General features: G+C 36.6%; 1 protein-coding gene and 1 non-coding gene across 3 annotated transcripts in view; both read left to right on the top strand.

The window, feature by feature from the left end:
- Nucleotides 1–24,999, top strand: part of COL4A5 (collagen type IV alpha 5 chain) — a 217,326-nt gene that overhangs the window by 165,371 nt on the left and 26,956 nt on the right. For both annotated transcript variants that reach the window (XM_030835774.2, XM_060291930.1), the window contains exons 34-37: nt 976–1,074; nt 2,451–2,540; nt 2,941–3,080; nt 22,495–22,621. In XM_030835774.2, the coding sequence (XP_030691634.1) occupies nt 976–1,074; nt 2,451–2,540; nt 2,941–3,080; nt 22,495–22,621 (456 nt within the window). The remainder of the gene's footprint in view (nt 1–975; nt 1,075–2,450; nt 2,541–2,940; nt 3,081–22,494; nt 22,622–24,999) is intronic.
- Nucleotides 18,796–19,006, top strand: LOC115841674 (small nucleolar RNA U3). The gene has a single exon (XR_004034915.1). It is a non-coding gene; the product is annotated as a small nucleolar RNA U3 (small nucleolar RNA).

Here is a 24,999-nt window from a genome sequence, read left to right as displayed (position 1 = left end):
TTTGATATCCACATCATGCTTGACTTTTACGTACAGTTCATTGTTATTCTACCCTGGAAGAATAAACAAGTATTGGACTTTGAACAGCCAAGCTCAGCTCTGGGGGAGGTCGCTGAAAGTAGGTCTAGGGAATGACTGTGTTGTTACAGTTATTTTATTAGAAGCAAATAAGGTATGAAGTGTAACAGGTTTTTAACATTTAAAAGTCCTTTTTTCTTTTTATAAAAGTATAATATATTCATAACAAAGCACCAGAAAATATGAATAAGCACAGATCAATAAATAATACACAATCCAATCTATACAGAATAGTCTTTCAAACAACATGGAACTTTAAAAACTATCTATGTTTATTTGCAGATCATAGTAAAGTTTGTGACTCTTTCTGTGTTGTAACCATTACTACTGTCAGTCCACGTGTGAGTGTGTGCAGGTGTGTGTGTACACAGATGTTATAAGCTTCCCTATGAGCAGGACCTGGTGGGATTTCTCCTCAAAAAAGAGTGTTAAGACATTACTGTATACAGTCATGAAAGAAGCAAAGCCACCTAATTTTTATTCTTGTTAAAATGAGATACTTTCTTGACTTACTTCTTTCAAGGCTTCTCTTCTCTTTCCATTATGCCTTCTGCAAAACAGAGGCAGTAAACTGTATTTGCCTGTGATATAGGGTTATTAAAGATAGTTATAGAATCTAAGAGATAGCTTAGAGATAATCCTCCCCAATTCCTTCATTTTATAGTGTAAGAAACTGAGGACCAAAGAGGAAAGTGACTTAATTATTGAGTGCTCTGCAATTCTTAATGGTAGCTAAATAAAAAAGTGGGGGATTTTAGTGAGTCCAGTGCTGTTGGTTCATACTGTATCAGAATATCTTTGTATTTCATTCATATTTCAGAGTTTGGTTAGCTTGCTTCACCAAATTTATTTAATGATATCAGCCTAACTTGTCTTTCTTATACTCATCCTTGGAAGGTATTCCTGGAGTTGCAGGGCCAAAAGGTTATCAGGGTTTGCCTGGAGACCCAGGGCAACCTGGACTGAGTGGACAGCCTGGATTACCAGGACCGTCGGGTAAGTATGATAAACCACCTGTAGCAATTGGGTGGTTGATCCTGAATCCTGGAACAAAGTAATTATGTATTTATCATGTGTGATGATATTTTGAATCTGGTCATGGCAATATGCTTGGGTAGCTACTGAGATACGGACCTCTCCTCAACAAAGATGTTGCCATTTGGCCCAAGTGTCAACAGACAAGATTTGTAGAATATTTTGCTTGGCTCAGTTTCTTCTTTTCGTGGCATCAGAAGTACATCCAAGTAAGGTGCTGTGTTTTATTTATATACATTGCAACATATGTACATAAGACAGGCTATCTGGTAGGAGCATGAAGAATTCACCCTTTTCAGTTCTCTGTCTTCAGATAAGTCAATCATTAAACCATGTAAAACAGATGGCTGCCAATTCTATTTTTAAAAGTTTCTAGGGATAAAAATTTCACAGTCTACCTTGGTAATGTGTTATAGCATTAATCACTCTTACAGTCAACATGGATTTGTTTTTCTTATTTCTAATAAAACTCTTTCTTGCTGCTTCTTAAGCCATTTTCTTTTAGTTGGGCCCCTAAGGAATAAAGAGTAGCTCATCTCCATCTTTGTAGGAGCCCTTTAGGTCAGTTATTCTGTTCTGGACTCTGTACTGCATTACCTTGATGTAGTAGGAAGGAGAAATTATCTCCTTTTCTATCCTTCACATATTTTGCATTTTCTTCCCCAAGCTGGAAGACAGTGTGAAAGAAAAAATAAAAGAAAATAATATTTAAGGCAACATTGTGGTCCTTGGAAAATACCTGGGTGACACCACAGAGCTCAAGTATCTAAGCTCTGGGAAGAACGTGTAAGCACAACAGCCATGACTGTTGAGGGGAGGTAGTCCAGTACTTCTCCATCAACTCTTATCTATCCCTGGCCTAATGTGCTGAGGGTGTATCATGATAGGTTACCACTTTCCTCTTCTGGTCTCACATGATCAGGCTGTACATGGGAATGCCACTTCTGAATCTTTTAAAAAGAGTCCCTTTATATTGGATTTGCCTGTGATAAATATAGTAAGGTACTTACTTATACACAAACAACAAATAAGATTTCAGGTGATTGGAATAGTTTTAGGGCAAGAAACAAGGTGTCTTGGTGAAAGTTTTGCATTTTTAAAATAAATTTGTATTAGGAAACCTCTGTTACCATGATTATATTGTAATGTGTTCCTAAAGAGATTTCTTAGGTAACTCTTAACTGTTTTATGCTGAGTTAGATCTGTGGAACTTAATCATATGTTAAGATTTAATCCATTCAATCTCACGCTTGCATTTTAATTACAACCCATACCAAGAAACCAGGAAACCTTAATATTGCTGAGTTGTCTTAATTTTACCAATTTGACTTTTGTAGGTCCCAAGGGTAACCCTGGTCTCCCTGGGAAGCCAGGACTTACAGGACCTCCTGGACTTAAAGGAAACATAGGCGATATGGGCTTTCCAGGTGAGTGATGAAAATTTCCCAAATATTTAGTTCCATTAATGGAAGATGGTTCACTATCTTTGTTATTAGAAATGAGACTGGTGTTGATAGAGTCAAACAGAGACAATATCTAAGGCAGTCAGTGGGTAGAGCTCTCTCATTACCCAAATATTTGAAGTGTGATTTAAGAGACAGAGCTTTAGAAAGAATTCACAAACTTACATTGTTTTCTCCAGCATACCCTTTCACTTAAACTTCCTTGAAAAATAGGCTTTTATATAATCCTGGTTGTAAAGCTCATTATTATATATATCAGAATTTGAAGAATTCTTTTTAAAAGTCTTTTTGCTTGGTCATGTGCATCATATATATCCCACAAACAATATTTTGTAAAAGATTGCATATTACATGTTTCTAACAGGCCCCCAGGGTGCAAAAGGGTCTCCTGGACCTCCTGGAGTTCCTGGACAATCTGGATCCCCGGGATTACCTGGACAGAAAGGAGAAAAAGGTGATCCTGGTATTTCAGGCATTGGTCTTCCAGGTCTTCCTGGCCCAAAGGTAATCCTCCTCAGGCATATGCCTGAGCAGATATGATTTTTCTTTAACATTGTACTCGTTCCTAATTCTTACTTAAACTATAGAATGACGTGGTATAGTCTGGGCAAGAAGTTCATTCCTTCTCTTTTCTCCTGTATTGTAAGGAGATATATTTTAGGTTTGCAGACAGTCCAAAAAAAGGGGGGGAAATCTTTCTGATTTCTTTATTTTCCCTCTATCTTACTCTTGGAGCATGTTTCAGTAACCCAAAAGCATATTTCTGCCTAGTTTGGGTTTTTTTTTTCCTTTTTAGTGATGGAGTTGTTGGTCTTTGTCCTAATATTATTATTAACTAATTTGAAGAGGCTTATAGGCAAAGTAACTTATAAAATTAATGAAGGTGCAGTAGTATTCTTAACTGCATATCTGAGGTGGTTCTCCGAAAACAGTTTTACATATCTCTCTCTGTCCCTAGTCAGTGTGAAAACTTTGGTGGTATTTCTCAAGCAGTCAAATCTAGAACTTGTTTAAGAATCACTGGACTCACAAATGTTTGATAACTGCTTAATTCCATGTAAAAAGGTAGTAATTGCTATTGATTTGCAGAAGTATTTTATAACTAGCAGAGAGGTATCCATTGTCTAATATATACGTTGCAAGTATTTTCTCCCAGTGAATTGTTTGTCTTATAACGATGTTTAATCATTCGGTTACAACACAAAACCTGAGAGTATTAGAAAAGGAATTGTGTTGCTCAACTTCCATGAAAGTAGTGAAACTTCCCACTGAGATAAGAAGTTATTGAATAACATTTTAAAGATAATTTCTTTTTAATAGTATACAAAAAGACTATATTTATTTTCTTTCTTTTTTTGGCTGCATCGGGTCTTAGTTGTGGCATGCGGGATCTTTTATTTGTTGCAGCGCGCGGGCTCTTCGTTGGGGTATGCAGGCTTCTCTCTAGTTGTGGTGCACGGGCTCCAGGGCACGTGGGCTCTGTAGTTTGTGGCACACAGCCTCTCTCATTGAGGCACGCAAGCTCTGTAGTTGTGGCACATGGGCTTAGTTGCCCTGCGGCATGTGGGACCTTAGTTCCCCAACCAGGGATCGAACCCGTGTCCCCTGCATTGTAAGGCGGATTCTTTACCACTGGACCACCAGGGAAGTCCCCAAAAAGAATATCTTTTGATTGCCCAGTCCGTCAACTTATTTTAAGAAGTAATCAAGAGAAATTTCTGCATATTAATTGTGGATTAACAGTATAAAGTTTATTGAAATGAATCTTAATTTTTTCTATTTAAATTTTATCAGTAATACATGAACACATATTTTACTAAAAATAATAATACAGACATATCAAGGGCAAAAGTGAAAATCTCCTTTATAACACATCTTCTTTATTCCATTCCCTTCCCCATAGAATCCACTGTTAATAGTTGGTGTGTAAATTTGAATCCCTTGCAACATATTCTCTTTCTCTTTCTCTCTCTCTTTCTCTCAGTACACACACACACACACACACACGCACACACATATGTACACACAGAATTTTGTTTTTTCTATAGTTTGTGTATATGTAGAATCATAGAATACACACTCTTCTGTATGTTACCTTATCACTTATGCCTTTTAATATTTCTTCTTTCAGTATATCTTAATCAGTTTTCTTCCTCAGTGTACATCATTGTTAATGGCTGCATGATATCCTACTTCTGTTGCAATTCATATCATAATGAACATTCTTACACATATCTGTGGACACATGTACAATTATTTATACTGTAGAGATTCTTAAAAGTGAAATTGCTGGGTCAAAAGATACATGCATTTCAATTTTTGTCTTTTTAAGTTTTTATATTAATAGTAACAAATTAGATTGATTTTAAAAATCAACCAGCGCACCGTAGTGTATACAGAAGTAGAAATATAATGTTGTACACATGAAACTTTTATGTATAATGTTATAAATCAATAAAATCAACCAGTATGAAGTGATGTAAAATGAGAACTCGTCTTTCCACACATTTACATACTCCAAATCCACAGTTCTTCCCCAAGGTAACCACGTTTAGTAGTTCCTCATGTATTTGTACAGAAAAGGCTTTTTACGCATATATATGTTTGTATATATGATAGGTATTTCATGAATTTTAAGACTCAGTTTTGTACAATTCAAAATCTCTGATATTGAGGTGCATCTCACAATGGGAAACATCTTACGATGATAATTAGAAGCATTTTTCCCTCAGTTATTGATGCATGGAATGATGTGGCATCTTCGAATGGAAGTTATATTTTTATTTATATGCATGAAATCATATTCAGTACTATATATCTGCTCGGGACCTAGTGGTCATAGTTTGTAGGTCTTAGCATACTTGCTTTATCAGCCTATAAATATACACCTCATTCTTTTTCATAATTATAAAGTATTTTCTGTTTAGGTTAACCATAAATAATTTAACCTATTATTAGTACTGAAGTTGTTTCTATATTTTCATGATTACAAACATATGTTGCACTGAAATTCTTATCCATATCTACATAAATATCTTAAGATTATTTGGTAAATATTGCCATAGAATAAATTCTGAATAGATTTGCTGGAATCCAGCATACATATGCCTTTTTGTTTTTTACATCTTTATTGGAGTATAATTGCTTTACAATGGTGTGTTAGTTTCTGTTTTATAACAAAGTGAATCAGTTATACATATACATATATCCCCATATCTCCTCCCTCTTGCATCTCCCTCCCACACTCCCTATCCCACCCCTCTAGGTGGTCACAAAGCACCAAGCTGATCTCCCTATGCTATGCGGCTACTTCCCACTAGCTATCTATTTTATCTTCGGTAGTATATGTAAGTCCATGCCACTCTCTCACTTCGTCCCAGCTTACCCTTCCCCCTCCCCGTGTCCTCAAGTCCATTCTCTACATCTGCGTCTTTATTCCTGTCCTGCCCCTAGGTTCTTCACATCCATTTTTTTTTTTTTAGATTCCATATATATGTGTTAGCATACAGTATTTGTTTTCTCTTTCTGACTTACTTCACTGTATGACAGACTCTAGGTCCATCCACCTCACTACAAATAACTCAATTTCGTTTCTTTTTATGGCTGAGTAATATTGCATTGTATATATGTGCCACATCTTCTTTATCCATTCATCTGTCGATGGACACTTAGGGTTGCTTCCATGTCCTGGCTATTGTAAATAGAGCTTCAGTGAGCATTGTGGTACATAACTCTTTTTGAATTATGGTTTTCTCAGGGTATATGCCCAGTAGTGGAATTGCTGGGTCGTATGGTAGTTCTATTTTTAGATTTTTGAGGAACTGCCATACTTTTCTACCTAGTGGCTGTATCAATTTACATTCCCACCAACAGTGCAAGAGGGTTCCCTTTTCTGCACACCCTCTCCAGCATTTATTGTTTGTAGAGTTTTTGATGATGGCCATTCTAACTGGTGTGAGTTGATGCCTCATTGTCGTTTTGATTTGCATTTCTCTAATGATTAGTGATGTTGAGCACCCTTTCATGTGTTTGTTGGCAATCTGTATATCTTCTTTGGAGAAATGTCTGTTTAGGTCTTCTGCCCATTCTTGGATTGGGTTGTTTGTTTTTATGATATTGAGCTGCATGAGCTGCTTATAAATTTTGGAGATTAATCCTTTGTCAGTTGCTTCATTTGCAAGTATTTTCTCCCATTCTGAGGGTTGTCTTTTCGTCTTCTTTATGTTTTCCTTTGCTGTGCAAAAGCTTTGCAGTTTCATTAGGTCCCATTTGTTTATTTTTGTTTTTATTTCCATTTCTCTAGGAGGTGGGTCGAAAAGGATCTTGCTGTGATTTATGTCATAGAGTGTTCTGCCTATGTTTTCCTCTAAGAGTTTGATAGTGTCTGGCCTTACATTTAGGTCTTTAATCCATTTTGAGTTTATTTTTGTGTATGGTGTTAGAGAGTGTTCTAATTTCATTCTTTTACATGTAGCTGTCCAGTTTTCCCAGCACCACTTATTGAAGAGGCTGTATTTTCTCCATTGTATATTCTTGCCTTCCTGGGATAAACCCCACTTGATCATGGTGTATGATCCTTTTAATGTACTGTTGGATTCTCTTTGCTAGTATTTTGTTGAGGATTTTTGCATCTATGTTGATCAGTGATATTGGCCTGTAGTTTTCTTTCTTTGTGACATCTTGGTCTGGTTTTGGTATCAGGGTGATGGTGGCCTCGTAGAATGAGTTTGGGAGTGTTCCTCCCTCTGCTATCTTTTGGAAGAGTGTGAGAAGGATAGCTGTTGGCTCTTCTCTAAACGTTTGATAGAATTTGCCTGTGAAGCCATCTGGTCCTGGGCTTTTGTTGGTTGGGAGATTTTTAATCACAGTCTCAATTTCAGTGCCTGTGACTGGTCTGTTTATATTTTCTATTTCTTCCTGGTTCAGTCTTGGAAAGTTGTGCTTTTCTAAGAATTTGTCCATTTCTTCCAGGTTGTCCATTTTATTGGCATATAGTTGCTTGTAGTAATCTCTCATGATCCTTTATATTTCTGCAGTGTCAGTTGTGACTTCTCCTTTTTCATTTCTAATACTATTTTTTTAAAGGATCTTTTTTTTTAGATGTTGGGGGTAGGAATTAATTAATTAATTAATTAATTAATTTTTGCTGTGTTGGGTCTTCATTTCTGTGCAAGGGCTTTCTCTAGTTGTGGCGAGCAGGGGCCACTCTTTATCGCGGTGCACGGGCCTCTTACTATCACGGCCTCTCTTGTCACGGAGCACAGGCTCCAGACGCGCAGGCTCAGTAGTTGTGGCTTATGAGCCTAGTTGCTCTGCGGCATGTGGGATCTTCCCAGACCAGGGCTCGAACCCATGTCCCCTGCATTAGCAGGCAGATTCTCAACCACTGCGCCACCAGGGAAGCCCTCTAATACTATTAATTTGAGTCTTCTCCCTTTTTGTCTTCGTGAGACTGGCTAATGGTTTATCAATTTTGCTTGTCTTCTCAAAGAGCCAGCATTTAGTTTTACTGATCTTTGCTATTGTTCCCTTCATTTCTTTTTCATTTATTTCTGATCTGATCTTTATGATTTCTTTCCTGCTGCTAACTTTGGGGGTTTTTTGTTCTTCTTTCTCTAATTGCTTTAGGTGTAAGATTAGGTTGTTTATTTGAGGTTTTTCTTGTTTCTTGAGGTGGGATTGTATTGCTATAAACTTCCCTCTTAGAACTGCTTTTGCTCTATCCCTTAGGTTTTGGGTCATCGTGTTTTCATTGTCATTTGTTTCTAGGTGTTTTTTTATTTCCTGTTTGATTTCTTCAGTGATCTCTCGGTTATTTAGTAGTGTAAGGTTTAGCCTCCGTGTGTTTGTATTTTTAACAGATTTTCTTCTGTAATTGATATCTAGTCTCAACGCGTTGTGGTTGGAAAACATACTTGATATGATTTCAATTTTCTTAAATTTACCAAGGCTTGATTTGTGACCCAAGATATGACCTATTCTGGAGAATGTTCCATGGGCACTTGAGAAGAAAGTGAATTCTGTTGTTTTTGGATGGAATGTCCTATAAATACCAATGAAGTCAATCTTCTTTAATGTATCATCTAAAGCTTGTGTTTCCTTATTTATTTTCATGTTGGATGGTCTGTCCATTGGTGAAAGTGGGGTGTTAAAGTCTCCTACTATGATTGTGTTACTCTCGATTTCCCCTTTTATGGCTGTTAGCATTTGCCTTACATATTGAGGTGCTCCTATGTTGGGTGCATAAATATTTACAATTGTTATATCTTCTTCATGGATTGATCCCTTGATCATTATGTAGTGTCCTTCTTTGTCTCTTCTAATAGTCTTTATCTTCAAGTCTATTTTGTCTGATATGAGAATTGCTACTCCAGCTTTCTTTTGATTTCCATTTGCATGGAATATCTTTTTTCCATCCCCTCACTTTCAGTCTGTATGTGTCCCTAGGTCTGAAGTGGGTCTCCTGTAGACAGCATATATACAGGTCTTGTTTTTGTATCCATTCAGCCCATCTATGCATTTTGTTTGGAGCATTTAATCCATTTACATTTAAGGTAATTATCAATATGTATGTTCCTATTACTGTTTTCTTAGCTGTTTTGCTTTTGTTATTGTAGGTCTTTTCCTCCTTTTGTGTTTCCTGCCTAAAGAAGTTCCTTTAGCATTTGTTGTAAAGCTGGTTTGGTGGTGCTGAATTCTCTCAGCTTTTGCTTGTCTGTAAAGATTTTAATTTCTCTGTCGAATCTGAATGAGATCCTGGCTGGGTAGAGTCATCTTGGTTGTAGGTTTTTCCCTTTCGTCACTTTAAATATGTCCAGCCACTCCCTTCTGGCTTGCAGAGTTTCTGCTGAAAGATCAGCTGTTAACCTTATGGAGATTCCCTTGTGTGTTATTTGTTGTTTTTCCCTTGCTGCTTTTAATATGTTTTCTTTGTATTTAATTTTTGATAGTTTGATTAATATGTGTCTTGGCATATTTTCCTTGGATTTAGCCTGTATGGGACTCTCTGGACTTCCTGGACTTGACTGATTATTTCCTTTCCCAAATTAGGGAAGTTTTCAACTATAATCTCTTCAAATATTTTCTCAGTCACCTTTTTTTTCTCTTCTTCTTCTGGGACCCCTATAATTCAAATATTGGTGCATTTAACGTTGTCCCAGAGTTCTCTGAGACCGTCCGTAATTCTTTTCATTCTTTTTTCTTTATTCTGTTCTGTGGTAGTTATTTCCACTATTTTATCTTCCAGCTCACTTATCCGTTCTTCTGCCTCAGTTATTCTGCTATTGATTCCTTGTAGAGAATTTTTAATTTCATTTATTGTGTTGTTCATCATTGTTTGTCTGCTCTTGAGTTCTTCTAGGTCCTTGTTAAACGTTTCTTGTATTTTCTCCATTTTATTTCCACGATTTTAGATCATGTTTACTATCATTACTCTGAATTCTTTTTCAGGTAGACTGCCTATTTCCTCTTCATTTGTTTGGTTTGGTGGGTTTTTACCTTGCTTCTTCATCTGCTGTGTGTTTCTCTGTCTTCTCATTTTGCTTAACTTACTGTGTTTGGGGTCTCCTTTTTGCAGGCTGAAGGTTAGTAGTTCCCATTGTTTTTGGTGTCTGCCCCCAGTGGCTAAGGTTGGTTCATTGGGTTGTGTAGGCTTCCTGGTGGAGGGGACTTGTGCCTGTGTTTTGGTGGGTGAGCCTGGATCTTGTCTTTCTGATGGGCAGGTCCGTGTCTGGTGGTGTGTTTTGCGGTGTCTGTGACCTTATTATGATTTTAGGCAGCCTCTCCGCTAATGGGTGGGGTTGTGTTCCTGTCTTGCTAGTTGTTTGGCACAGGGTGTCCAGCACTGTAGCTTGCTGGTCATTGAGTGTACCTGGGTCTTAGTGTTCAGGTGGAGATCTCTGGGAGAGCTTTCACCGTTTGATATCACGTGGAGCTGGAGGTGTCTGGTGGACCAATGTCCTGAACTCGCCTCTCCCACCTCAGAGCCACAGGCCTGACACCCAGCCGGAGCACCAAGACCCTGTTGGCCACACGGCTCAGAAGAAAAGGGAGAAAAAAAGAAAGAAAGAAAGAAAAAATAAAATAAAGTTATTAAAATAAGAAATAATTATTAAAAATAAAAACAATTAAAAAGTAATAAAACAAAACAAAACAAAAAAACCAGACAGACAGGACCCTAGGAAAAATGGTAAAAGCAAAACTCTACAGACAACATCACCCAAAGAAGCATGCACATACACACTCACAAAAAGAGAAAAAGGAAAAAAATATATATATCATTGTTCCCAAAGTCCACCGCCTCAATTTTGGGATGATTTGTTGTCTATTCAGGTATTCCACAGATGCAGAGTGCATCATGTTGATTGTGGAGATTTAATCCGCTGCTCCTGAGGCTGCTGGGAGAAATTTCCCCGTCTCTTCTTTGTTCACACAGCTCCTCGGGTTCAGCTTTGAATTTGGCCCCACCTCTGCATGTAGGTCACCTGAGGGCATCTGTTCTTCACTCAGACAGGACGGGGTTAAAGGAGCAGCTGATTAGGGGGCTCTGGCTCACTCAGCCCGAGGTGGGCATGGAGGGGTACGGAATGTGGGCCAAGCCTGCGGTGGCAGAGGCACACATGTCTTTGCACCAGCCTGAGGCGCGCCATTTGTTCTCCCTGGGAAGTTGTCTCTGGATCACGGGACCCTGGTAGTGGCGGGCTACACAGGCTTCCGGGAGGGATGGTGTGGATAGTGACCTGTGCTTGCACACAGGCTTCTTGGTGGCTGCAGCAGCAGCCTTAGCATTTCATACCCGTCTCTGGTGTCCACACTGATAGCCGCGTCTCGCGCCCGTCTCTGGAGCTCGTTTAGGCGGTGCTGTGAATCCCCTCTCCTCGCACACCCCGAAACAGTGGTCTCTTCCCTCTTAGGCAGGTCCAGACTTTTTCCCTGACTCCCTCCCGGCCAGTTTTGGCTCACTAGCCCCCTTCAGGCTGTCTTCACGTGGCCAACTCCAGTCCTCTCCCTAGGATCTGACCTCCGAAGCCCGAGCCTCAGCTCCCAGCCCCCGCCCACCCCGGCGGGCGAGCAGACAAGCCTCCCGGGCTGGTGAGTGGTGGTCAGCACCGATCCTCTGTGCGGGAATCTCTCCACTTTGCCCTCTGCACCCCTGTTGCTGCGCTCTCCTCCGTGGCTCCGAAGCTTCCCCCTGCCATCCCCCATCTCCACCAGCGAAGGGGCTTCCTAGTGTGTGGAAACTTTTCCTCCTTCGCAGCTTCCTCCCCAAGGGACAGGTCTCGTCCCTATTCTTTTTTCTCTGTTTTTCCTTTTTTCTTTTGCCCTACCCAGGTACGTGGGGAGTTTCTTCTGCCAGCGTTCAGTAGGTGTTCTGTAGGAGCTGTTCCACATGTAGATGTATTTCTGATGTATTTGTAGGGAGGAAGGTGATCTCCACGTCTTTCTCTTCTGCCATCTTGAAGGTCTTCCTCTAATTGCTGCTTTTCCTCATTTTCTCGTGGAGTGTCTAACTTTTTTTCCCTTGTTGCTTAGTCTGGTTTCCCTTGCTCATAGGGGGCCGCATGCAGAGTTCTCGCATCTGGCCCTTCAGACCAGAGTTCCTCCTGGGAAATAACTGTGCCAACACCTCAGCTCTGGGATGGTGTGCAGAAGCCTGTATATTCCTTTTTAATATTGATAGTTACTGGCAAATTTTTCTAATTAAATAGCTCTACTGCTTGATACTCCCTTGATCAGTGTAAGAAATTTTCTATTTTCTCCTCATTTTACAAGTATTAGGTATTATCAGTCTTTCTAATTTTGCCAATCTAATGGGTAAAAAGTAGCATATCATTGTTTAAATTTGAATTTTCCTGATTCCAAGTGAGATTTCTTCTATGTATATCTGCTCAGCAAATTTTCTATTCATACTCTTTGCCTCATTTTTTAGGAGGGGATTTGCTTATGTATTTCCTATTGATTTGTAAAAGTACTTTATAAACACCAAAGATGCATCCATTGTCTATTATATATGTTGCAAATAGTTTCTCCCAGTTAGTTGCTTGTCTTACTACAGTGTTTACTGTATATTTCATCAAGTAGAAGTTTAACATTTTAACATAAACGAATGTTATACTCATTCATTCATTCAAAAAATACCTATTGAGTATGTATGATGTGCCAGGAACTATTTTAGGTGCTGGAGATAGAGTATGAGTGAAACAAATTCACTGCCTGCATGGAGTTTACATCTAGTCAGTGAACAAAATAAACAAAATAAATAGGTTTGTTAGAAGGTATTGCAAAATTAGAGTGAGGCTTGGGGATAAGAATTGCTGAGAAATGTTACATTTTTTAAAATAGGGTAGTAAGGAAAAGCTTCTCTGATAACCATTGTTTAAGTGGCTTCATGCAATGAGGGGGTTAGTCATTCAAAGACCCTGGCATTTCGAGAAATATAAATGAGGCTAGTGTGAATTAAGCCAAGTATTGAGGTGAAAGTCAGTAGGAGATGAGATCAGGTTGGTAATGGAGGGTAGATTATCTAGGGCTTTTTAGATCATAGTAAGGCTTATACTCCTAAGTGAAATAAGGGACAAGTGGAAGGAATAACATGATTGTACTTTAATTTAAAAAAAATCACAGCTCTCATTTTGGATATAAATCACAGAGGAGTAAGGATGAAAAGAGTGAGACCAATTATGACACTTTTTATTATTATTATTTTATTTTTATTTTTATTTATAATACAAACTAGAGATGTTGATAGCTTGGATCAGGGTGGTGGCAGTGGAAGTGATAAGAAACTGTCAGAATCTTAAGATATTTTCCAAGTCAAGTCAGCAAGATTTGTGTATGGAATATGAGAGAAAGAGAGATGTCAAGAATGACTCTAAAGTTTTTATCTGAGCAACTGCAAGAATGGAGTTGCTACATACTTAGATAGGAAAGATTTGGGGAGAAACAGATTTGGCAGGAAAGATCAGGAGCATAGTTTTCTGAATGTTATGAAGACTTCTATATCTAAGATTATAAAAAGAATCCTATATATTTTATTCCAGTACTTGCATGATTTTGTTCTTTATGTTTACATCTTTAACCCATCTGACTTTTTCTGTATGTTTTGCAAGGTGAGGAACTATATATTTTTTTCCAAATAAATTATCCAAATAACCCAAACCCATTTGCTATGAGCTCCATTCTTTACTCATTGATTTGAAATTACATTTTAAAATTTTTCTAAATTTGTTTATACATATTTTTTTCTAGACTGAGTGAACTTTAACATCCATATAGTGCAACCAAAATTACCATAATAATTCATCTCTGAAACTATAATGGATGGCAGCAGAAAACCATGTTTCAACTGGCCAGTGTCCACAGTATATTCAACTCTTCAAGCAAGAGGCTAACTCTTAGTTTTTCTATGCATCCTACAAGTATATTTCAATAAGGAAATCTACACTAAATTTGGACATTTGCAGAGCTGACAAAACCAGGAAATCATGTATTTGAAGTATCCTACTCTTTCTTTCAGGTGGTATTATTTTATCTTAAAATGATGACATATTTAAAAAATAAGATTTTACCTCTCAGTTCTAATAGGCACAGGCAGTCCTTGCTTTGTACAGTTCTGATATGCACAAATTTGTTACCACAGTTTAGTTAAATAGCATAATTCCACAACAATATGGTTCAAATTTAATTTACCATGATATATTAGCTCTTCAATCCCTAAACCACTATGTAAATATCTACTGTGCATCATGATCAGTGAGCAGTCATTTCACTTCTTTCAAATTCTGTCAGTGATTCATCACTCTGAATCTATTGTTCCCATAATGCATTGACAGCAAAGCATGTAGGTGTGTTGCCTCTGTCTCTCATTGATAAACCAAACTGAAATTTAACAAAAATGGATAATCAAAAGAGAAAATTGACCAACAATGATGAAAGTGCAGTAAAAAAAAAAAAAGGAAAGGTGATAATACTGGAAATGAAATTTAAATCTAATGTAGATGGAGTTAGAGATGAAATAGCCAGCCAAAGGAATGTTGACACTGCCACCATTTGAGAGACTTTAGATGTGCAGCCAAGAAAGCTAGTGAAGTTGAAATGATCAACATATGAACTTGACTCTCTATACATGTATAACTGACAGGAAGAGGGATTTTAGTGTTTTGAGAAAAACTTTTACAGGTCATAGAATGATCATATTTTTCCCATTGATTTTTAAAATCTCTTTACATGGTTTCATCTTGCATTTTTATAGTCCAATACTGTTATGCAAAATGAAGAGTGCCTGCCTATATTGTAAAGGAAGAGTAGAATAAAAGTTTCAGAAGACATGATAGTATGATTGGGGGATGTCAAGCATAAGAAAAAATTCTATAATTAGTGAGCTGTTAAGAAGTAAGGATAGTGGTAAAAGGTCAGATGGTAGTTTGTTTTACAAATGACACAATTTATGAGAGAGTGTCCTTGTTAGTCAAAAAGCATAATTAATATAGTACACTGAAAACCCTGGACAGGGAATCAATAGGCAGAACTTTGAGTCCCATGTCTGTCTACATGACCTTGTAAGTCACTTAATTCTTTTGTATTTTCACTACTTTGTCAGTAAAATAGAAAGAAGAATTATACCTATTGCACAGAGTTATTGTGAGGCTTCAGTTAGATTTAAAAATACACTTTGTAAATTATAAAGCACTCTATACATAATGTTTGTCTGTGAGATGAGACAGCTGGGCTGGGTAGTACCTAAGATTTCTTCAACTCTTAAACTTAATGACTGTATTCTTTAAATGTGGCATAATATTTCTAACCTCCATTAATCCTTCTTAAAATCTAATCATACTACAGACTCAGAGCAATCCCTATCATAATCCCAGATAGCTTTTTTGCTGAAATTGACAAGCAGAAAGTCTTAGAAGAAAACATGATATATCTTCAGGACCTTGGGTTAGGGTAATTATTTCTTAGATATGACACCAAAAGCACAAGCAAACAAAGAAAAAATAAATGAATTGAACCACATTAAAATTTTGTGCTACAAATGATGGCATCAGGAAAGTGAAAAGACTACCCACAGAAAGGGAGAAAATATTTGCAAATTATATATCAGATAAGAGATTTGTATCCAGAGTATATTTTAAAAACTCTTATAATTCAATAAGAAAGCAAATAGACCAATTTTTAAATGGGCAAAGTCAATTGGGCCTAACAGACCTATACAGAACATTCCAACCCACAACAGCAGAGTATCTATTTTTTCAAGTGCACAAGAAACATTCTTCAGAATAGGGCATATGTTAGGCCACAAAATAAGTCTTGATAAATTTTAAAAGATTGGAACCATACAAAGTATCTTTTCCAGTTACAATAAAATGTAAACAGCAAAAGGAAAGCTGGAAAATTCACAAATATGTAGAAATTAAAGAACATACTCTTAACGACCAGTGGGACAAAGATGAGGACACAAGGGAAATTAGAAGATATCTTGAGACAAGTGGAAAAGAAAACACAACATACCAAAACTTATAGGATCCAGCAAAAGCAATGCTAAGAGGGAAATTTATAGTGTAAATGCTTGCATTAAAGAAGAAAGATCCTAAGTCAACAATTTACCTTCATACCTTCAGGAACTAGAAAAAGAAGAACAAACTCAACCCAAAGCTGGCAGAAGGAAGGAAATAATAAAGATTAAAACAGCAATAAATACAGTAGAGATTTAAAATAATAGAGAAAATCAGTAAAACCAAGAGTTGGTTCTTTTGAAAAGATGAACAAAATTGAAAAACCTTTAGCTAGGTTGGCTAAGAGAAAAAGAGAGAAGACTCAAATTTCTAAAATTAGAAATGAAAGAGGGTGCATCACCACCAATTTTACAGAAATAAAAAGGATTATGAGGATACTATGAACAAGTGTACAACAACAAATTGGATAACTTTGAAATGGACAAATTCCTAAAAACACAAAATTTACCAAGACTGAATCATAAAGAATAGATTTTCTGAATAGACTTATAGCAACTAAGGTAGTATCTTCCTTGGGTGGTAAAGGATACCATAGGGTTCATTATTTTATAAACTTAGTTCATATTATTTTTCTCTAAGTTCATCGCCTTTTCTCTAAGTTCATCACCTTACACATACTCATTGAATCCCATGTACTGTGTTTTGGCCTGCTCAGGCAGCTTTGAGCCTTTATTTATCAATTTGTCCCTGTTAGCTTAAAATTTCACTACCTGGGAGAGGAAAGTAGCATGCAAACTTGAAGATCTTATTTTATACTCCCTTTCCTATATCATTTAGTAAAATGTTAAATAAGAGTATCTCTGCATCCACGCTTTAAATCCCTATTGTTAATATTTCCTAACTAAAGAAGAACCTATATATGGCTTGGTTCATGGTGTCTTTAATCTCCAAATATAAATTGAACTGTAAAAAAATTTAATAATTATGTGAGAACCACAACTTCCAACTGATTGGACTACTATTGCAATACTCTTCTTGCCATAAAACAGGGTATGGTTTTTACCCTTTCTCACCAAATATTTTCAACTCATTGTACTGTGTTTTTTTTTTTCTACTGGCAGTGCTTCTTCAGTTTTACAGTGGAACACAATAGCAGTGTTAGCTTTTTCACCAACTTTGATGTCTTCTATTCTGTATATTGAGGTCAGCCTGATATTTTATTCCAGGTCTTAGGTTATAGCATGGAATGGAAACGAGATTCTGTTATTAAGAGATAGTAGAGAATGACTATGATCCAAATACTCTTAGATAATCAATTTGGATTTTAACAGCAAAATAGGTATCAACTTGACTCCTTTTTCTACGTGGAGTGCCTGTTATACAGCACAGTGACCTTGAAAGCAGTTCTAGTTTCAGGCTTGTTAAAAAGCATTTTAGTCTTACAGTGTTACTGTATTTGTTAGGTAGTTTCACAATGTTAAATTTGACTCATTAGGGATGATATATTCCATTTTCAGTTATATCAAATCTCCCAAAAAATAAAAGTCTAGAACCAGACAGCTTCATTGGTGAGTTCTGTCAAACATTTAAAGAAGAATTAATACCAATCCTTCTCAAATTCTCCCAAAAAAATAGAAGAGAAAGGAATACTTCAAAATTCATTTTATGAGGTGAGCATTACCCTGATACCAAAACCAGACGAGGAGGCCACAAGAAGAGAAAATTACAGCCAATATCACTGATAAACACAGATGAAAAAATCCTCAATAAAATATTAGCAAACCAAACTCAAATACTTTAAAAGGATCATACACCATGATCAAGGGGAATTTTCCAGAGGTGCAAGGATGGCTTAACATCTGCAAATCAAACAATATTATACACCACATTAGCAAAATGAAGGGTAAAAATCATATGATCATCACAATAGATGCAGAAACGCATTTGACAAAATTCAATACCCACATATGATAAAACTCTCAACAAAGTGGGCATAGAGGGAACATACCTCAACGTAATAAAGGAGATACATGATAATCCCACAGCTAGCGTCATACTCAATGGTGAAAAGCTGAAAGCTTTTCTTTTAAGATTAAGAACAAGCAAGGATGCCCACCCTTGTCACTTTTATTCAACATAGCATTAGAAGTCCTAGCCAAAGCAATTAAGCAAGGAAAAGAAAGAAAAAACAAATCGGAAGGGAAGAAGTAAAACTTGTTTGCAAATGACATGATATTATATATTTTTAAAACCCTAAAGACCACACCAAAAAACTGTTAGGACTAATAAACAAATTCAGTCAATCTGCAGGATACCAAATCAATATTAAAAAATGTGTTTCTATACACTAATAACGAACTAGCAGAAAGAAAAATTAAGAAAACCATTCCATTCACAATTGCATCAAAAAGAAGAAATATCTAGGAATAAATTTAACCAAGGGACTTGCACACTGAAAGCTGTAAGATGTTGATGAAAGAAATTGTAGAAGACACAGATAAAAGGAAGGATATTCCATGCTCATGGATTGGAAGAATTAATATTGTTAAAATGTCCATTCTACCAAAGCAATCTGTAGATTCAGTGCAATCCCTATAAAATTCCAGTGTCATTTTTTCAGAAAATAGAACAAACAATCCTAAAATTTGTATGGAACCATAAAAGACCTCAAATAACTGAAGCAATAGAAAAAAGGACAAAGCTGGAGGCATCACACTCCTTGATTTGAAACTGTATTTCAAAGCTATAGTAATCAAAAAAGTATGAAGACTATATTTTCAGGGATCATTTGTATAGTTTGTTACTAGAGAAGTTTTTATGAACGTGTAGAGCACCCGAAACCACGAGAAGGAGGTGCAGCCTTCTCTCCTGAGTGTGAAGTCAGCTCTTGGTGTTACTTCTGCAACTGCCACTAGCCACTGATGATTGTTCTTCTCTTCCTTTGGGAGAGTAAGAGGGAGAGAACGCTGTCAGAGTTAAAAAAAAACAAAAACAAAAAAAACCCAAGATGGTATTCACACAAAAACAGACACATAGATCAATGGAGCAAAATAGAGATCCTAGAAATAAACTTAAGCATGTATGGTCAGTTAATTTATAACACAGAAGCCAAAACTATACAGTGGGGAAGGGACAGTCTCTGTAGTAAATGGTGTTGGGAAAATTGGACAGCCACATGCAAAAAAATTGAAACTGGACCACTATCTTAACACCATACACAATAATCAACTCAAAGTGGATCAAAAATTTGAACATAAGACCTGAGACCATAAAACTCCTAAAAGAAAACACAAGTGGTAAACTCCTTGACATTGGTCTTGGCAATGAGTTTTTGAATTGGACTCCAAAGCAAAGGCAACAAAAACAAAAAAATAAACTAGTGGGACTACATCAAACTAAAATACTTCTGCACAGGAAAGGAAACCAACAAAATGAAAAGGCAGCCTACTAAATGGGAGAAAATATTTGCAAATCATATATCTGATTAGGGGTTAATATCTAAAATATATAAAGAACTCATTCAACTCAATAACAAAAAAATCAATCTGATTAAAAAATGAGCAGAGGGGCTTCCCTGGTGGCGCAGTGGTTGAGAGTCCGCCTGCCGATGCAGGGGACGTGGGTTCGTGCCCTGGTCCGGGAAGATCCCACATGCCACGCATGGCTGCTGAGCCTGCGTGTCTGGAGCCTGTGCTCCGCAACGGGAGAGGCCACAACAGTGAGAGGCCCACGTACCGCACACACACACACAAAAATGAGCAGAGAATCTGAATAGACATTTTTCCAAAAAAGACATACCTATGGCCAATAGGTACATGAAAAGGTTCTCAATATCACTAATCATCAGGAAAATGCAAATCAAAATAATGAGATATCACCTCACACCTTTTTGAATGGCTATTATCAAAAAAACAAAAAATAACAAGTGTTGGCAAAGATGTGGACAAAAGGAACTCTTGCACACTGTTTCTGGGACTGTAAACAGTATCCAGGTTCCTCAAAAAATTAAAAATAGAACTACCATATGATCCAGCAGTTCCCCTTCTGGGTATTTATCCAAAGAAAATGAAAACACTAACTGGAAAAGATATATGCACCCCCATGTTTCTTGCAGCATTATTTACAGTGGCTAAGCAACCTAAATGTCCACTGATGGATGAATGGATAAAGAAGTGGTGTATAAAAAAGAATGAAACCTTGCCATTTGTCATAACATAGATGGACCTTGAGGGTATTACGCTAAGTGAAATAAGTCAAACAGAGAACAACAGATACCATGTGATGTCATTTATATGTGGAATCTAAAAACAAATAAAATCAAAACAATAAAACAAACAAAAACCAAGCTCATGGATATAGAGAATATATTGGTAGTTGCCAGAGGCAGGGGAGGGTGGGGGTGGGTGAAATAGGTGAAGGGGGTTAAAAAGTACAAACTTCTAGCAATAAATTAAATAAGTCATGGGGATGTAATATACTGCATGGTGACTATAGTTAATAAATTATATTGTATATTGAAAATTGCTTAAAACTTTTCCTCACAAGAACAAAAATTTTATAACTGTATGGTGATGGATACTAACTAGACTTACTATGGTGATCGTTTCACAGTATATGCACATATTGAATCATTATGTTGTACACCTGAAACTAATATGTCAATTATATCTAAATTTAAAAAAGAATTATATCAAAGCTTGACATTAGAATAAATATAGATATTTGTGCTTTAAGTGTATGGATAAGTGTGGTTTAAGTCTTGCCTAGCTGTTGCTGAGAGTATTAGTAGACTAGAATTTTCCCTTCTCAGAGTGATTTATAGGATTCTTGGCCAGGTTGTTGATTTTCTGAGTACTCTTTTTCATTATCTTCTTGCTTATCTTTTTAGAAGCTCATTATTTTTTCTGCAAGTGTATGAATAATAAAAGTTTAGGTGAAACTTAAACTAGCAAATTGTAGTACTTTTCAGAAGTCCTAGTGAAAATTTACTTTCTTTTTTACAGTTCACTTGGTTTGAAGGAGTAGGGCCATACAGTGGTAAGAAGAACTGTATCAGGCAATAAGAACTGGTCAAAATTACAATTTGGGGTTATTTGTAGAATTTAAAATACTTCATTATAAATAATCAGAAGTTTATCTACTGCATTTCACGTTTACCATTAGCAGAATAATGGAATTTTCTTCTTGTTTTTTTAAATTTTGATATATGTCATTGGTTCATCAATAACAAGAAGAATTATGATAGTTTATTCAAAGCTTTTCTGTGTAAGTACGTAAGCTGGAACCAGTTCAATCCAAAATTCAATTGTATACCTATTACGTGTGTAAAAATATGCTAGATATTTGATTTATAATGGTTCAGACAGAAATACATATATTCCAAGCACAAGATTGTTAATTGTTTTTTTAAGAAAGGGAAGTAAGGAGAAAAGTCATTAGTTTAAAAAGCTTTTACCATAGTGTGGAAACACTTGAGTCACAAATATATGATCTTACTCACCTAGCCAAGCATAAGCACTAAATGAAAAAGAAAGTATTCAGCAGGTGATGTTGAACACTTTGTTGGACAGGTCATGGTCCTCATGAGCAGAGCAGTGAACACTGTGGTAGATTTAGTGTTATGACATATATTCTCATTGTTGTTGGGAAAAACTTGTTTTAATCGTGAAAGTGGGTATGAATTCTTCTAAGGCTTTATTAGAAGAAAACAATGCAAATGTTCGTTGAGCAAAAGTGCTTATATATGAATTATCTCTGACCCCAAAGAAGTTTTCAGTGTAATTGAAGAGTCAAGACATGCATATGTGAAAGCATTATAAACATAATGGAATAAGAACCTACCCTAAATTTTTAGGGTAGGCTTTCTGTCCTGGAAGTCTTCATGGAGGAAATGGGATTTGAGATGTCCACTGAAGAACTGATAGACTTCTTCATGTTAAGATGAAATTTCCCTTTTACAGTAGAACCTACTGTAATTATTGTTTGACATGCTTATTGTAAGCCATGAATTTCATTGTAGTATACTAGGGATGATGATCACAGGTTCTGAAATCAAACTGCCTGGACCCAAACTCAGATTCTACCACTTATTAGCTGCATTACCATCAAATGGGAATAATAATAGTATCTTTCTTACAGAGTTAGGATTAATGAGAATAATGCATCTACATATCATGGGAATAGCATGAGCTCTGGAGTCTGACAGATCTTGGTTCAAATCCCAGTTCTGCTACTTACCAGAGACCTTAGGCACTTGAGTTCTCCAAGATTCAGTTTTCTCATTTATAAATGGAGATGATAAAGCCTAACCCAAAGGGCTGTTGTGATGATTAAATGAAGCAATTTATGTAAAGCACTTAGTAGAGTGCCTGACATACAGTAGAAGCTCTATGAATAATTTTATGTTGTTATAAAATCTAAGTCATGTAGAGACTTCAGTTTTATCTTTCTATTCATGTTTTTAGGGTGAACCTGGTCTGCCGGGATACCCAGGGAACCCTGGTATCAAAGGTGCTATGGGAGATACTGGTTTGCCTGGATTACCGGGGAGCCCTGGAGCAAAAGGACAACCAGGCCTTCCTGGATTCCCTGGTAATATTACTTTTCTTAAATGCTTCCTTCTCTCCTTTCTTATCTACTCTAACCCATGTCACAAAGCAACTTCTTAATTGACAGACTTCTGTTCTATTTCTCAATTAGCTATGGACCAGCAAAGCAATCTCGAACTAGCTCTTTAACATTTTTGCCCAAATTTCTTTCTGTATAAAATGAAAATGGGCATTACCAACTCAGCAGGACAATATCCTGTGGGCAGAGAGCACTTTTGAGTCTTTGACTGCTAGCCACAAGTCAACTAAGAGGCCTTACTAGTTTGCTAGGTGATAATGTACACTGCTAAGCCCTAGCCTGCTGCTGATTCCCTTAGAATGTTGTACTCAGGCACAGGTGGGTAGCTGTTGGTAGAACAATCATGCAGTTCATTCAAATGATAAGGACTGAGTCATGCAAGCAAAGGGACTTAAGCACTGTAGTCAAGTAGGTGGTCTGAACTCAATTGTTATAGTACCTGCTCTGTTTACGCTTGTATTTTTGTTTGTTTGTTTGTTTTTTGGATTGCACAGTGGCATGGATGCATTGGGCCTTTGGTTATCTTTTCCTTCACCTTTTTATTAAAGTATAGCATACAGTAAAATGTACAAGACAATAAATGAGTTTTTACATTATATATATATATCCATGCACCTACCACACACATCAAGGTATAAAACAGTTCCCTTACCCCATGAAGTTTACCTATGCCCCTTCACAGTGACACCCCCCTTCCCCAGGTAACCACTACTATGACTTCTATCACCACCAGTTAATTTTACCTGTTTTTGAAATTCACATAAATGGAATGATACAGTATATATCTTTGTGTCTAGCTTCTTTCACTCATCACTATGAATGTAAGATTCATTTATCTTGTTGCCAGTCAGCAGTTTTTGTGCTTTTTTTTTTTATCATTGCTCCATAATATTCCATTGAAGAAATAAACCATAATCAATTACCCATTCTCTTCTTGATGGACTTTTGGGTTGTTTCCAGTTTGGGACTATTAAGGAAAAAGATGCTATTAACATTCTTTGACACGTCTTTTGCAGGACACGTGTACTCATTTCTCTCACACAAAAACTTAGTGGTAGAATTACTGAATCAGAGGGTAGGTGTACATTTAACTTTAGTAGATGGTGCCAGTTTTCCAAAGTGATTTTATACATTACAGTCCCACCTGCAATGTATGAATGTCCATGGGTGGCTCCTGGTGGCTTGCCATAATCATATAGTAGTTAGTACTTTGTGTTGTGAAATGTCCAGTTGCCTGTATCCTCACCTCACTTGATATTGTCAGTCTTTTTAATTTTAGCAATTCTTGTGGTTATATAGAGGTATTTCAATGAAGTTTTAATTTACCTTTTCCTAATGAATGACAATGTTAAACACCTTTTCATATACTTATTGGCCATTTGGCATCTTTATGAAGTACCTGCTCCAAGTTTTTTTTGCTCTTATTTAATGAGTTGTTTGCCTTTTTTCTTATTATTCAGGGCAGTTCTTTATATATTCTGGATATGTATTACAAATAGATTCTTTCTGTCTCGAATTTGCCTTTCACTCTCTTAATGCTGTCATGCGATGTTAATAAAGTCCTTTCTTACTCTTCTTTCATGGTTAGTGCTTTTGTGTCCTATTAAAGAAATATTTGCCTACTCAGGTTTATGGAAATATTCTAATTTTTTCTGTAACTTTCAATGTTTAAGGTTTAAGGTTTTATATTTAGGTTTATGGTCTGTCTCGAAGAAGAATAGTTTTATGGTGTGATTGGGGTCAAGGTTCATTTTTTTTCATACAGATGTCCAATTGCTCCACACTCTTTTTTTATTTTAAAGAAACTGAGTTCTTCTTTTCTTCTGCTCATCGAAAGACACCATTAAGAAAATGAATAGGGAAGCTACAGACTAGGAGAAGATACTTGCAAAACATGTATCTCATAAATGACTGATATCTGGGATATATAAAGAACTTCTACAACTTAATAATAACAAGACATGCAATCCACTTTTCTAAATGCCGAAGACTTGGAACGTACATTTCACAAAAGAAGGTTCACGGATGTTCAATAAACACGTGCAAAAGCGATCAATATCGTTAGCTATCAAAGAAATGCAAATTAAAACCACAATGAGGTAGCACTACATTTCTACTAGAATGGCTATTATTAAAACAACTGGTATCACGATATGTTGTACAAGGATCTGGAGCAACTGGAATTCCCAAATATTGTTGTTTGTTTGTTTATAAATCACAGCATATACCTATTCTGTGACTCAGCAGTTTCACTCCTATCCAAGTATTTACCCAAGATAAATTAAGACTTATGTCTACAAAAATACCAGCACAGAGTTATTCATAGCAGCATTACTCATAAT

Source organism: Globicephala melas, chromosome X (assembly GCF_963455315.2).
Source record: "Globicephala melas chromosome X, mGloMel1.2, whole genome shotgun sequence".
Taxonomy (NCBI): Eukaryota; Metazoa; Chordata; class Mammalia; order Artiodactyla; family Delphinidae; genus Globicephala; species Globicephala melas.
The sequence above is the reverse complement of the archived record's forward strand: the minus strand, read 5'-3'. Positions and strand labels throughout refer to the sequence as shown.